This window comes from Cherax quadricarinatus, chromosome 27, assembly GCF_038502225.1.
Source record: "Cherax quadricarinatus isolate ZL_2023a chromosome 27, ASM3850222v1, whole genome shotgun sequence".
Classification (NCBI taxonomy): domain Eukaryota; kingdom Metazoa; phylum Arthropoda; class Malacostraca; order Decapoda; family Parastacidae; genus Cherax; species Cherax quadricarinatus.
Window position 1 is genome coordinate 21,168,858 of NC_091318.1, and position 16,261 is coordinate 21,185,118.

At 41.3% G+C, this 16,261-nt stretch overlaps 1 protein-coding gene across 2 annotated transcripts in view; it reads right to left on the bottom strand.

The window, feature by feature from the left end:
- The window catches only part of LOC128691031 (zwei Ig domain protein zig-8-like), a 348,642-nt gene that overhangs the window by 153,911 nt on the left and 178,470 nt on the right, over positions 1–16,261 (bottom strand). For both annotated transcript variants that reach the window (XM_070089104.1, XM_070089103.1), the window contains one exon: positions 15,769–15,846. In XM_070089104.1, coding sequence (XP_069945205.1) covers positions 15,769–15,846 — 78 coding nt within the window. The remainder of the gene's footprint in view (positions 1–15,768; positions 15,847–16,261) is intronic.

Below are 16,261 nucleotides of genomic sequence, written 5' to 3' on the forward strand. Positions count from 1 at the left end.
TTCGAAAATCACCACTATCACTAGCATTACTATCACTACCATAGTCACCACTATCACTACCATAGTCACCACTAGCATTACTATCACTACTACAGTCACCACTATCACTACCACAATCACTATCACTACCACAATCACCACTATCACTACCACAGTCACCCCTATCACTGCCACAATCACCACTGTCGCTACCACAGTCATCACTATCACTACCACAATCACCACTATCACTACCACAGTCACCACTAGCATCACTATCACTACCACGGTCACCACTATCACTACCACAATCACCATCACAATATTAACGATACCGCAATCGTCACAAACATCACTATCACTAACACAATCGTCACTGTCACTTCCACAATCGCCACTATCACTACCACTATCGCCAATAACATCACTATCACTACTACTGTCTCCACTATCGGTACCACAGTAGCACCTAACATCACTATCACCACCACTATCACTACTACAATAGCCACTAGCATCAGTATCACTACCACAATAGAGAGTAACATCACTATCACCACTATCACTACCACAATCGCCACTAACATTACTATCACTACCACAGTCTCTACTAACATCACTATCACTACCAATATCACTACCAGAATTGTCACTAACATCACTATCACTACAATAGTCACCATTAACCTCACTACCACAATCGCCAGAAACATCACTACCGCAATCGCCAGTAACATCACTACCACAATCGCCACTAACATCACTATCACTGCCACTATCTCCACTGTCACTGTCGCTATCCTCACTATCTCTACTATCACTATCACAATAGCCACTAACTTCACTATCATTACCACAGTCACCAACACGCCATTAACAACGCCACTACAACTACAAAGGCAAATGTGAGAGGCATATGGTGTCAGAAACTTCCACGAGAGCAAATCAGTGATGAGCACTGTTTAAGCAAGTGCCAAGTGCACCAATCAGCGAGGGACTAGGGGACGGCCAGAGCCAAATGAGGCACCGTCTTCGCGATAAGACCAAGTTGTAAAGAAAATCTCCGGCGGGTGTCCAATTTACATTATAAACAGGACAGCCAACCATAGCTGTTGAAGACTGCTCTCTCTCTCTCTCTCTCTCTCTCTCTCTCTCTCTCTCTGTCTCTCTCTCTCTCTCTCTCTCTCTCTCTCTCTCTCTCTCTCTCTCTCTCTCTCTCTCTCTCTCTCTCTCTCTCTCTCTCTCTCTCTCTCTTTCTCTTTTTTTAACACAGGGTTTGACAAGGTTAAGGATCCCTAGCTTTATTGACAAGCTATTTACAGGTTAAGGATTCCTAACTTTATTGGCAAGCTAAGAGCTGTTACCTACATCAGCTCATTTGAAAGCATTTTTATTGTTATGAGACATACAAGTAGGGAACAGGATGAAGTTGAAGCCATCTGTGGGCCAGTATTTTCATGTGATCAACTGACTTTATCTCGTTGACATCATTATGCTGTACGAATGTGTTCCATACTCGAGTCATCCTGGGAACATATGATCTCAGATGGAGTGATGTTCTGGAGAAGGGTACAGCCAGAGTGAAGTTGCTGCTTTCTGCCCGTCTTGTGGCATAAAAGCTTGCTTCTGGCTGTCCTCGAAGTGGATCCAAGTGTGGTACTTTGACAATATTGGCCTTGTACATAACAGTAAGACCACCCACATCCTTCCTGTGTTGAAGGCTCTGCTGAAATGACAGATCAATCCAGGATGGGTCCAGGCGAGAAATGAGACGTCTTGCTCTGTTCTCTACTCTGTCAAGCAGTCGCAGATGAGAGGGGGGGCAGGCAAACCAAGAAAGTGGAGCATACTCAAGGTGTGAGCGTACTTGTGCCTCGTACAGAATCTTGCAGCCCCTACTGTCAAGCAGATGCGAGATACGGCGAAGTGCTGTAAGCTTCCTGGCTGCCTTGTTTGCAAGATTTACAACATGGTTCTTCATGGTTAGTTTGGAGTCAAATTTCACCCCAAGGATATCAACTTCTTCTCCAGGTGCCAACACCCTCCCATTCATACTTACTACTGCACCAGCATTACCATCATGGTGCCTAGAGACGATCATCATTTGCGTTTTCTCAGGTGCAAATGTTACTTGCCATCTATTTTCCCAAGCTGATATAGCTCTCAGCTGGTGATTGATGTAGCTTAGAGCAGCTGGCATTTCTTCTCTTGGATAAGTGAATGTCAGTGTACAGTCGTCTGCATATGCATGTGATTCTGGGATGAGATGAAGAAGGTCGTTGAAGTAGACATTCCATAACAATGGTCCCAGCACGCTTCCTTGTGGAACACTTGCCCCAATAAGATGTCTTGCTGATTCCGTTCCATTGAGAACTACACTTAGAGATCTACCAAGAAGGTAATAACTTAGGAGACATAACATAGAGCCTGCAATTCCCAGTGCTTGAAGTTTTGCTAAGAGGCCCTGGTGCCACACCCGGTCGAAAGCGCCAGCAATGTCCAGTGCTACCACACAGCTGACTTTGGATTCATCCACTGACTGGTGCCACTTAGTGGAGAGGTTTAATAACAGATCAGCAGCAGAGTAACCTTTCCTGAAGCCGTATTGACGATCACAAAGTAGTGAGTGGTAGTCAAAAAACTCTGTCATTTGTCTTGAGATTATTATCTCAAGGATCTTACCAGTGATTGACAGGAGTGACACTGGTCTGTAGTTGCTGATTTCTGCTCTGCTCTTCTTTTTGTGAACAGGGACTACATTTGCCTCTTTCCATAGAGAGGGCCATTTACACTGTACTAGGCAATGCTGAAAGATGCGAGTTAGAGGTGCTGGTAGCTGGTCTGCACATCTTCTCAGCAATCTTGGGCTCAACTTGTCTGGGCCCACAGCCTTTTCTTGGTCAATCGATTTAAGAAGGAAATGCACCTCCTCCTGCCTTATTGTCACCACTGACAGTTTTGACACAGTTCTTGCAGTTCTCTCTCTCTCTCTCTCTCTCTCTCTCTCTCTCTCTCTCTCTCTCTCTTTCCTATATGAAACTCATAAAGGAAATAAAATCAGGACAGCAGAGATACTTGCTACAGGAAGACTTGGAGAGCGATGCATGCTACAGGAAGATTTGGAGAGATATACATGCTGCAGGAAGACATGGAGAGAGATACATGCTACAGGAAGACTTGGAAGAGAAATATATGGTACACATATGGCTGCTAGAGTTCAACCTAAACAAGTGTTGGGTCATGCAGTTCAGGGTAAGAGAAAAAAGACCAATAAAATTTTGGTGAAAAAGCAAAAACTGTACAAGAGAGAGATAACCTCACGTTGAAAATATCGACCAAGAGTCACATGAACCATACAACGTCGGCAGTACACGTCAGGTTAGCGAAACTTAGAGCTCTCTTAAGATTTGCGTTTCTTTTTTAACCCGCCGGCAGTCTACCGCTGAGGTAGTGTAACCCGAAAAGAGAAAACGCATTTCTTGTGAGTCATTCAATCACTATTTTGCCAGAAGCGCTCTGACATAACAGTTCAGATGGCTCTCCAAGCTGTAACATCCTCATCCCTTCTTCAGAGTGCAGGCATTGTCCGGCTAACCGATTTCCCCAAATCCCTTTGTAAATATTACGTTGATCTCACGCCATCAGCGAGTAACGTCATCAAAATCACTCGCCTCCACTTGTAATACGCTCGCACAAGCCTCTTTCCTCCAACGTTTTACAACAAATCAGCTCTGGGATCAACGAGACTGATCTAATAGTGATGTACAGTAATGTACACCTGTGTTGTCTTAGAAACATGTGATGAAGTGACCGTGTAGCTGTCCCCTTTAAACAATGAATTAAATCAATACAAATTTCACGTCTGTTGCTTTTGTAATGTGGTGCTGAGGATACATCGTTCACTTTGTATTTATAAGATGGAGAGATCCTCCGGGAGAAGGCCTTATATATATATATATATATATATATATATATATATATATATATATATATATATATATATATATATATATATATATATATATATATATATATATATATATATATGTCGTGCCGAATAGGCAGAACTTGCGATCTTGGCTTAAATAGCAACGCTCATCTTGCCATATAGGACAAGTGAAAATTTGTGTATGCAATAATTTCGCCAAAATCATTCTGAACCTAACGAAAAAAATATATTTCACTGTGTTCGTTTAGTATTAAATTATTGTAAACAAATCTAAAATATATTTAGTTGGGTTAGGCTAAAATAAATTGTTCTTGTTATAATAAGGTTAGGTAAGTTTTCTAAGATTCTTTTGGTTCAAAATAAAATTTTTTTACATTAACATTAATGAAAAAAATATATATCTTTAAACGTATAAGAGAAAATTTTAGAAAGGACTTAATTTTAAATGAGTTCTTGCTAATGGACCAATTTTACATATTCGACACGACATATATATATATATATATATATATATATATATATATATATATATATATATATATATATATATATATATATATATATATATATATATATATATATATATATATATATATATGTCGTGCCGAATAGGCAGAACTTGCGATCTTGGCTTAAATAGCAACGCTTATCTTGGCATATAGGACAAGTGAAAATTTGTGTATGCAATAATTTCGCCAAAATCGTTCTGAACCTAACAAAAAAATGTATTTGATTGTGTTTGTTTAGTACTAAATTATTGTAAAGGTATTTAAAATATATTTCGTTGGGTTAGGCTAAAATAAATTGTTCTTGTTATAATAAGGTTAGGTAAGTTTTCTAAGATTCTTTTGGTGCAAAATTAAAAATTTTTACATTAACATTAATGAAAAAAGTATATCTTTAAACGTATAAGAGAAAATTTTAGAAAGGACTTAATTTTAAATGAGTTCTTGCTAATTGAACAGTTTTGCATATTCGGCACGACATATATATATATACATTCCAACATTTTTCGTTGTTATATTTAACCACACATTCCTGATGTCTCTTTATACCTACGTTGTTTAGACCTCCCACTAATTAACACTAAATATCTGGGTAGAATGTATGACATACAGGTCACAAAATGTTGAGAAATTAATGGAAAAACAATGATTTTAGTTGATGGGAAGCGCCAAACTCACGCGTGTCATTCAACGCGAGGAGTGGTGGAGGCTCAATACTCTTTCTAAGCGTAAAGCAGTCACGCTGCCTACGCCAAAGAGGGTGAGTAGCGGCGTTGGCAGGTAATAACAATTAGACGAGAAACGGGAGTACCAGAGGACAGCCGCAGGTGTCACACACCTGGAGTCGCAACATCATAAGTGTCCAATAATTGGTCGGGGTTCATATGTCGCGACCACTAATGACCTTCGATAGTGCTACACTTGTATTTCAGAGTCCTCCTCCTATCTTCTAAGTGTTACACCCGTTTCCCTAGGTGTTCTCTCTGGATTAAAAGGTTGCCCCCAGTTACATTGAAGTTGCCATTGTTCCCCTGGGTATATTTAGTATCCCTTAGCTGCTACCCTTGTCCCAGGTGTAACTCTCCCCCCAGGTGCTGTGTAACATTTTATGTGCCTAAAATTATGCACCTGAGAATCTTACCTTCTGAGCTAATCTTCCAACGTGTAAGTTAAATGGAATTATTAAAATAAAGGAAAATAGAAAAAACTGTTTAATATTCGACTTTAACGGAGCAATATTGATTTTCCTGCCAGTGGTTCATCTCTCTGCAGATGGTTTATGTTGGCACTGTGCCTCTCAGCCAGTGTCTAGCCGGCGTGGGCGTGCTTGGCATAGCTCAGTGCCTGATGGAGGAATCGGGTTTTCCCAATGGCACTCAACCTACCGAGGATGTCCCCGTTGGTACCTAACGAGTGTGTGACTCTTCGTGTTGGTACCTGACGTGCGTGTACTCACCTAGTTGTGGTTTCAGGGGTCAAGCTACAGCTCCTGGCCCCGCATCTTAACTGGTCGCTACTAGGTCACTCTTTCTACTCCATGAGCTTTATCATACCTCTTCTTAAAGCTATGTATGGATCCTGCCTCCATTACATCACTTCCCATACTATTCCACTTCCTGACAGCTCTGTGAAGAAATACTTCCTAACATTTCTTGTGATTCATCTGAGTATTCCACTTCCAATTGTGACCCCTTGTTGCTGTGTCCCATCTCTGGAATATCATGTCTCTGTACTCCTTGTCAATTCCTCTCAGTATTTCATATGTCATTGTCATATCCCCCCTATCTCTCCTGTCCTCCAGTGTCGTCAGGTCGATTTTCCTTAACCTCTCCTCGTAGGACATGCCCCTTAGCTCCAGGACTAGTCTTGTTGCAAACCTTTGCACTTTCTCTAATTTCCTTACGTACTTGTGGAGAAATTTTCTCCAGGAGGGGGGTATCAGCCCCCTTCAGTCCCTTTCAGCCCTTTTCAGCTCTGAAGGGCCAGCCCTCTCAGAAAGGGCAAACATCTTGTTTACTGCTACATCAACTAATTACCAGCAGATGTTTAACTAGCGTGTACCAGTTACATGGTCATGCGGCTCTTTGCAAGAGATCACTGTTGTAGGACAATTAAGGAAATCTTGCACCCACTTTATTACCATGTTAAAGATGTACATTGTTGTCTATGCTTAAGACAGCAAGAATCAAGCATTCTGCATTGCTTCATAGTGGAAGTTTGGCAAGGAGGGGAAATGTGCTAGGGGTATTAGCGGTGGGGTAGGTGCTGTGGCGTCTTTAGATTGCTTTTGACCCTGCTGGAGGACACATTGACGCCGGAAAAAACAACAAAGAACACTGATCCGCACGTTTTTGTGCATAAAAGTATCTCGAAGAACACATCTAAACACTTACAGAGAGGTGTGATCAGCTTCTTTAGTGATAAGATTCTGAATAATGAACGAATCTTGATGAACAGTGTAACAACGAGTGTTGCGATCCTAACAGAGTGTGGTGCAACATTCTTCAAAGTACGCTATTCTTCAATCAAGACAAAGATACCCGGGAGTAAGGGTCCGATATACAAACCCAGGTAAGTCTGTTTAGCGTGTGATGATTATTGCCTGCGCAGTTAAGAACTCTGTACGCTTAACAGATTACCATATACCCCGGTGAGTTTCAGGCTTTTTAGCCCACACATGTGAGTACTCCAATCAGCAATCTGTTTCTGAGATATGCTGGCATAATACCCCCTTGGGGTAATTCTACTCACCCATAATAAATTATTTTCCAGTCCACGAGGCAGTGCATACGACAGCTTCTCAAGACATCGCCTGCAGGGACAGCTCTGTAGGTGAAAGCTGTCTTTCAAGATAAGTCCCCCTGATGAAATTAAGACACATGTGCAACATCTGGGTATCTTTATTGTAGACGTTTCGCCATCCAGTGGCTTTATCAATACAAATTCCAGGACATAACTTGAAGACAGTAAAACTATGTACAGAAGATGAGGTAATCAGTCCCTCAACGACAACTACTGCTACAACTAACCCATCTCTTTGGGTAGGACCTACTTCCACTGTGGAATCCCGCCTATCGGTGACTATGCCCTCGTCTGCTGCACGTCCCATTCCACCTGACGTTAGTATATAAGCGCCAGGCTCCTTGCTTCTGCTTCAGAATCTTCACGACTATTGTGCTCTTCGCACCTAATCCTAGGTTGAGGGACTGATTACCTCATCTTTTGTATATAGTTTTACTGTCTTCAAGTTATGTTCTGGAATTTGTATTGATAAAGCCACTGGATGGCGAAACGTCTACAATAAAGATACCCAGATGTTGCACATGTGTCTTAATTTCATCTTGTCGGTATTGTATACCATTCTTGTACAACTACATAAGTCCCCCTACAGTTCACTGTTTAATCTTTGACTTAGCTTGTAGCATTATCTTCAACAGTACTTGGCTAGGTGTGGGTTCCAAACTGGTGCTGCATACTCCAATATATGCCTGACATACACGATGTACAGGGTCCGGAACTATTCCTTATTGAGGTATCGGAATGCTATTCTTAGGTTTGCTAGGCGCCCATATGTTGCAGCAGTTATTTGGTTGATGTGCGCCTCAGGAGATGTACCCGGTGTTATACTCACCCCAAGATCCTTTTCCTTGAGTGAGGTTTGCAGTCTCTGACCCCTAGACTGCACTTTGTGGTCTTCTTTGCCCTTCCCCAATCTTCATGACTTTGCATTTGGTGGGGGTGAACTCTAGGATCCAGTTTCAAGACCAGGCCTGAAGCCTGTCCAGATCCTTTTGTAGTTATGCCTGGTCCTCGTCCGACTGAATTCTTCTCATCAACTTCACATCTGAAAACAGGGACACTTCTGAGTCTACTCCTTTCGTCATGTCGTTCACATATACCAGAAACAGCACCGGTCCTAGGACTGACACCTGTGGAAGCCCGCTCGTCACAGGCGCCCACTCTGACACCTCGTTACGCACCATGACTCGCTGATGTCTTCCCGACAGGTATTCCCTGATCCACTGCAGTGCCTTCCCTGTTATACCTGCCTGATCCTCCAGCTTATTCACTAATCTCTTGTGTGGAACTGTGTCAAAAGCCTTCTTACAGTCCAAGAAAACGCAACCTACCCACCCCTCTCTCTCATGTGTGTGTGTATGTGACTCTCCATGTTCGTACCTGATAAGTGTGTAACTCCCCCTGTTGGTATCTGATGAGTGTGTAACTCTCCCTGTTGGTACCTGGCGAGTGTGTGACTCTCCCTGTTGGTGCCTGATGAGTGTGTAACTCTCCGTTTTGGTAACTGACGAGTGAGTGGCACCCTGTTGGTATGTGATAAGTATGTAACTATCCCTGTTGGTACCTGATGAGTGTGTAACTCTTCCTGTTGGTACCTGGCGAGTGTGTGACTCTCGCTCTTGGTAACTGACGAGTGAGTGGCACCCTGTTGGTGCCTAATGAATGTGTGACTCTCCCTGTTGGTACCTGATGAGTGTGTGACTCTCACGTTGGTACATGACAAGTGATTCCCTCTTAGTTCCTGACGAGTGACTCTCACTGTTGGTACCTGACGGGGGTGTGACTGTCAACACCTGATCTGAGCGAACCTGTGTTCTCAGTTTGTCCCACTTTTCAGTAAATTTACTCTCATGAAAAGTGAGCAACCACTTGAGCGAGCAAATGAAACACGTGTTAAAAAAAGAAATCTGTATATTGCTATACAAACCAGTGACCCTCTTCAGTACTGATACCTCACTGTTGCTGAATGTCAGGTATAGCCGATAGGCGTGGCGGAAAGAGGAAAGATTTCACTCGGTTTTCACTCTAGCAAGTCATGTTTTGATAAAGCTCTACACAGAGTGAAGCGCCGGCTTTAAAAAGAGCCTTGATCTACATCACCTGTGCTTCTACTAGGGATCACTATTTTCGGCTCTGTAAAAGGTAAGGTTTATAAATAACAAAAAGGCACAATACCGTGACTGGAACGATACACAAATAACCCGCACATAAAAGAGAGAAGCTTACGACGACGTTTCGGTCCGACTTGGACCATTGACAAAGTCACACTGACAGAGGTGGAGCAGGACGGCTATATATAGGCAGGAAGAGGTGGAGGTAGTAGTAGTAGTAGTAGTAGTAGTAGTAGTAGTAGTAGTAGTAGTAGTAGTACAATTCTTGTACTACTACTACTACTACTACTACTACTACTACTACTACTACTACTACTACTACTACTACTACTACTACTACTACCTCCACCTCTTCCTGCCTATATATAGCCGTCCTGCTCCACCTCTGTTAGTGTGACTTTGTCAATGGTCCAAGTCGGACCGAAACGTCGTCGTAAGCTTCTCTCTTTTATGTGCGGGTTATTTGTGTAAAGGTAAGGTTTGTCAGGAAGCCGGACAAGTGTTTTCCGACGCGAGTCGTAGTCACATGACCCACTGCTGGAAAAGGACATTTACTCTGAACATTGACGAAGAATCATTGTTGATTTGACGATTATGTTTCAAATCTCATTAATTCAACCAAATGCATTTTTTTTGTAGTTCGTCCTTGTGTACAAGGTCAGCAAATTACGTGATCAACCGCGCTAAACATCCCAGCACAAAACGCTTTCTGTGTTCCAGTGAAATATTTAATTATTTGATAAACCAGCCATTAATAGGTATATATGACCTTTAATTGAATATAAAATTGCTTAATGTGTAATTAAATGAATTAATGAGATGTTTATTAACTCCCACCTTAGGTGTGAAATTGAGTGAATATTTTAAATGGGTGGTAATTTTTGCGTCTTTATTTAATGGAAGAGTTATATTATAAAATATTAGGATATTAGATATGATGTATGCAAATTAACTGTGAAAAGGATATACGATACCGTGTTCAAGGAGGTGTGTGTGTGTGTGTGTGTGTGTGTGTGTGTGTGTGTGTGTGTGTGTGAGTGTGTGTGTGTGTGTGTGTGTGTGTGTGTTTGTGTGTGTGTGTGTGTGTGTGTGTAAAGTTTAACGAAATGTTAACAAGAATTAGACTTAAAGATCATTAATGTTTAGATGTCGAAGATAAAGACTGCAACACAGAGACATTCACTTGAAGGAAGTGTTTGGGACGAGAATTTCTTTAGGTTTTATCTTCATGAGCAGTATCTTAAGATATTTTGCGAGAATTTTTGTTATCGAAGCTCATAATGAAGCCTCGGTAAGCCAGCAATGACTTCGTCAGTGATTTAACCACTGCATGGCTTGTCTTATGATGACGTCAGTGTCTTTGAGGCTTTTAGGATTTCAGCGACATCCATCTGTCAAGCCTCTCGTTATCTTAAGGAGTGATTTCAGTGTGCAGAGTTTGAACTAATCCTTCCAAGATCCTCACAGTACACAAATCAGTTTTACTGGCTAAGAGATGTTGTCCTACCTAAGGTCATTTCAAAGTCCAGCCCTATCTGAGATATGCTACCACCACCCCAGGATGCGACCCACACCAGTCGACTAACATCCAGGTACTTATTTATTATTAGGTGAACAGGGACAGCAAGTGTACGAAAACATGCTCAATGTTTCCCCTTGTACCGGCATCGAACCATGGACACTCATTGTGTGAGATGAGTGTCCTACCAACCGAGCTACGGTTGGTAACACTCTCACTTTCTAAGGAGTACAGTTGACGACCTGAATCTGCACATTCCACGGGCTTTTATTAACCACAAACACCTGAAAACCACATGCTTCATGCCAGCCAACAACCAACCCCTGACGCTAACACCTGCGAGATGGACTTAATTACTCCCAAGAAGTAAGACCAATTAGCGTTACACAGGCTCCTCATAACCCAACATGACCGTGGCACTCTGCTGCCTCCTCCACACCACCCTGGGCTGTTGGTAAGCTAATTTACCTGGTGTTAGGCAGCAGACTCCTTCCTGCCTCCTGCCTGGCAAGAACTATCGATCTTGCAGCCAGACGGAACTGCACACGACACGGATCATAATGCTTAATCAGGGACACTAATTGCTTCAGTATTGTCCCCTCTAATCGTGTAATTATGTCTTTGGAAGGAAAATATCCTAAACTTTACTGCCAAGTTTGAAGAAGTTTAAAAATATGAAGATACTTAAAAATTTGGGAGATTTTATATCCGTTTCCTGACCTGTTTTCTAATGTTATATAAATCAAGTACGTTATATAAATTAAGTAGGGTATATAAATCAAGTAGGTTATATAAATCAAGTACGCTACATAAATCAAGTACGTTATATAAATCAAGTACGTTATATAAATCAAGTACGTTATATAAATCAAGTACGTTATATAAATCAAGTACGTTATATAAATCAAGTACGTTATATAAATCAAGTACGTTATATAAATCAAGTGCGTTATATAAATCATGCACTTTTTATAAATCAAGTACGTTATATAAATCAAGCACGTTATATAAATCAAGTACGTTATTCGTCCATAGTAGAAGATATCTGAAAAATTCAGTTGTGTAACTCGACTCTTATACGTTGTATCTGAAATACGAATAAGCTTAGTCGAGTATTGTATGATGCATTTGAGAGATGTTTTAGCTTACTAGTCTGTTAAGATTTAACTGCAGAAACTAAAAAATCGGTTTTTCTGTTTTCGTTGATTCTTCAGATATTCATTTTCTTCCACTTTTAAAGCTTAATTCTGAAACTTGTAAGAAAGATACTGTCAGATTATTTGCTTTTAGCTTGACCTACCTCAGGATTAGTAAAATACCTGCTGGACTTACCTCAGGATTATTAAAATGCCTGCTGGACTTACCTCAGGATTATTAAAATACCTGCTGGACTTACCTCAGGATTATTAAAATACCTGCTGGACTTACCTCAGGATTATTAAAATGCCTGCTGGACTTACTAAATCGGAGGCTGCCATAGTGAAGAGCTCTGTCCCACAAGGCACAGTACTCGCCCCCATCTTATTCCTTATCCTCATATCAGACATAGACAGAGATATACACCACAGCACCGTATCATCCTTTGCGGATGATACTAGGATCTGCATGAGGCTGTCATCTGCTGAGGACGCGGTTAACCTCCAAGAAGATATAAACAAAGTTTTCCAGTGGGCAACGGTAAACAATATGATGTTCAATGAGGACAAATTCCAACTACTCCGTTATGGAAAACTGGAGGAGATAATAACTAGAACAGAGTATACTACTGACTCCGGCCATACAATAGAGCGGAAAAATAATGTAAGGGACCTGGGAGTAGTAATGTCTGAGGATCTCACTTTCAAGGATCACAACAGTGCCACGATCGCACGTGCAAAGAAAATGATAGGATGGATAATGAGAACTTTCAAAACGAGAGATGCCAAGCCAATGATGATCCTTTTCAAATCACTTGTTCTCTCTAGGCTGGAATACTGCTGTACATTAACATCTCCATTCAAAGCAGGTGAAATCGCAGATCTAGAGAGTGTACAGAGATTCTTTACTGCACGTATAAGTTCTGTCAAGCACCTTAACTACTGGGAACGCTTGGAAGCACTTGACTTGTACTCGTTGGAATGCAGGAGGGAGAGATATATCATAATCTACACTTGGAAAATCTTGGAAGGAATGGTCCCAAATCTGCACACAGAAATCACTCCCTACGAAAGTAAAAGACTGGGCAGGCGATGCAAAATGCCCCCAATAAAAAGTAGGGGCGCCATTGGTACACTAAGAGAAAACACCATAAGTGTCCGGGGCCCAAAACTGTTCAACAGCCTCCCATCAAGCATTAGGAGAATTGCCAATAAGCCCCTGGCTGCCTTCAAGAGAGAGCTGGACAGATACCTAAAGTCAGTGCCGGATCAGCCGGGCTGTGGCTCGTACGTTGGACTGCGTGCGGCCAGCAGTAACAGCCTAGTTGATCAGGCCCTGATCCATCGGGAGGCCTGGTCATGGACCGGACCGCGGGGGCGTTGATCCCCGGAATAACCTCCAGATAACCTCCAGGTACCTCAGGATTATTAAAATACCTGCTGGACTTACCTCAGCGTTATTAAAATACCTGCTGGACTTACCTCAGGATTAGTAAAATACCTGCTGGACTTACCTCAGGATTATTAAAATACCTGCTGGACTTACCTCAGCGTTATTAAAATACCTGCTGGACTTACCTCAGGATTATTAAAATACCTTCTGGACTTACCTCAGCGTTATTAAAATACCTGCTGGACTTTTCTCAGGATTAGTAAAATACCTGCTGGACTTACCTCAGGATTATTAAAATACCTGCTGGACTTACCTCAGCGTTATTAAAATACCTGCTGGATTTACCTCAGGATTATTAAAATACCTGCTGGACTTACCTCAGGATTATTAAAATACCTGCTGGACTTACCTCAGCGTTATTAAAATACCTGTTGGACTTACCTCAGGATTATTAAAATACCTGCTGGACTTACCTCAGAATTATTAAAATACCTGCTGGGCTTACCTCAGGATTATTAAAATACCTGCTGGACTTACCTCAGGATTATTAAAATACCTGCTGGACTTACCTCAGGATTATTAAAATACCTGCTGGACTTACCTCAGCGTTATTAAAATACCTGCTGGACTTACCTCAGGATTATTAAAATACCTGCTGGACTTACCTCAGGATTATTAAAATACCTGCTGGACTTACCTCAGGATTATTAAAATGCCTGCTGGACTTACCTCAGGATTATTAAAATACCTGCTGGACTTACCTCAGCGTTATTAAAATACCTGCTGGACTTACCTCAGGATTAGTAAAATACCTGCTGGACTTACCTCAGGATTATTAAAATACCTGCTGGACTTACCTCAGAGTTATTAAAATACCTGCTGGACTTACATCAGGATTATTAAAATACCTGCTGGACTTACCTCAGGATTATTAAAATGCCTGCTGGACTTACCTCAGGATTATTAAAATACCTGCTGGACTTACCTCAGCATTATTAAAATACCTGCTGGACTTACCTCAGCGCTATTAAAATACCTGCTGGACTTACCTCAGGATTATTAAAATACCTGCTAGACTTACCTCAGGATTATTAAAATACCTGCTAGACTTACCTCAGCATTATTAAAATACCTGCTGGACTTACCTCAGCATTATTAAAATACCTGCTGGACTTACCTCAGGATTATTAAAATACCTGCTAGACTTACCTCAGGATTATTAAAATACCTGCTGGACTTACCTCAGCATTATTAAAATAACTGCTGGACTTATTATTAAAATAATTGGTTTCACTTACTCAGGAATGAAATATTTACTTGATATATTAAAAAACTGTTATGAAAAAAAATAATTCTACACCCGTCAGTGTGACGCAGATGCCCGAAATCCATAAGTCCGTCAACAGCTGTTAAAATGTGTAAACTGGTGTCGTAATGGGGTCATTTGTTGTAAGTCTGCGCAATTTTATAGTCGGAATTTATACGGGTGCCGAGCAGGTAACTTTTCATTAGCGTAATTAGAGCCTTTCCGAGAGGCACGGGAAATTGTTGACACTGCCTCTGACCAACAGAGTAGCTCTCATCATCCATGAGTAACCAATCACAAGGTCCTGGTTGCTTTTCAGGGAAAGTGAGGAGCTGGAATTGAAGCAGTGTCGTTCTGGACCTGAAAGAGGGTGGTTGCCAATCACTAGTTAGTAGGAATATTGACTATTTAGATTCTCCAAGCACTCATCAAGAAATTATGAAAGCTATGGGAAAAGTTATGTGAGTGGAAAGGTCCTAGAAGCTGCCAGTCTGTAACATACTGGAAGCAGATTCACCGCTTCCCATTATGGTGTTACTTATTCCTCATTATAGTGTTACTTGTCCCCATTATAGTGTTGCCCCCGTTATAGTGTTACTTGTTCCCCATTATAGTGTTACTTGTCCCCCATTCTAGCGTTACTTGTCCCCATTACAGTGCTACTTGTCCCCCATTATAGTGCTACTTGTCCCCAATTATAGTGTTACTTGTCCCCCATTCTAGCGTTACTTGTCCCCATTATAGTGTTACTTGTCCCTCATTCTAGTGCTACTTGTCCCCATTATAGTGTTACTTGTCCCCAATTATAATGTAACTTGTCCGCATTATAGCGTTAGAAAACAAAGGATGTTAAATTTAAATGGCTTTATTTCGTAAATTCTTGTTAATACATCACTTCTACATGACTCGAGTTTAATGTATGGGAGTTAAGTGAAATATAAGTAATAATCCATTGTTATATAACCTATCAACGGTCGAATTACCTTCAGGCGTCTGTCAGTGATGAAGACGCCGTTGTTGTCTGTTTGTTAGGTGTTCGTCAGCGGTAAAAAATAACACCATTGACTTACCTTTAGGCGTTCGTCAGAGGTGAAGATGACTTCGTCTGTAGCCAGCACCTTCAGGTCCTCCTGTCTGATCCACGACACCTGCCAAGAGACGACACATGTACTGGAATAAGTCATTCTTGACGCTCTGTTGATTATTTTATGATGAGGTATCTCTCTCTCCCTCCCTCCCTCACAGGGTTTTACAAGGTTAGGTAAGGATTCCTAACTTTATTTACAAGCTAAAAGCTTAACCCAACGTCATCTCATTTAAAAGACTTTTTATTGTTAAGAGACATACAAATAGCGAACAGAATGAGGTTGGGCCAGCAATTTCATCTCTCTCTCTCTCTCTCTCTCTCTCTCTCTCTCTCTCTCTCTCTCTCTCTCTCTCTCTCTCTCTCTCTCTCTCTCCCTTTCACATTTATATTATTGAAATAATATAAATATTTTTACGAGTAAAAAATTTCGAGAATCTTGCGCATGTAAGACATCAACATCACAAGGTTAAACAAGT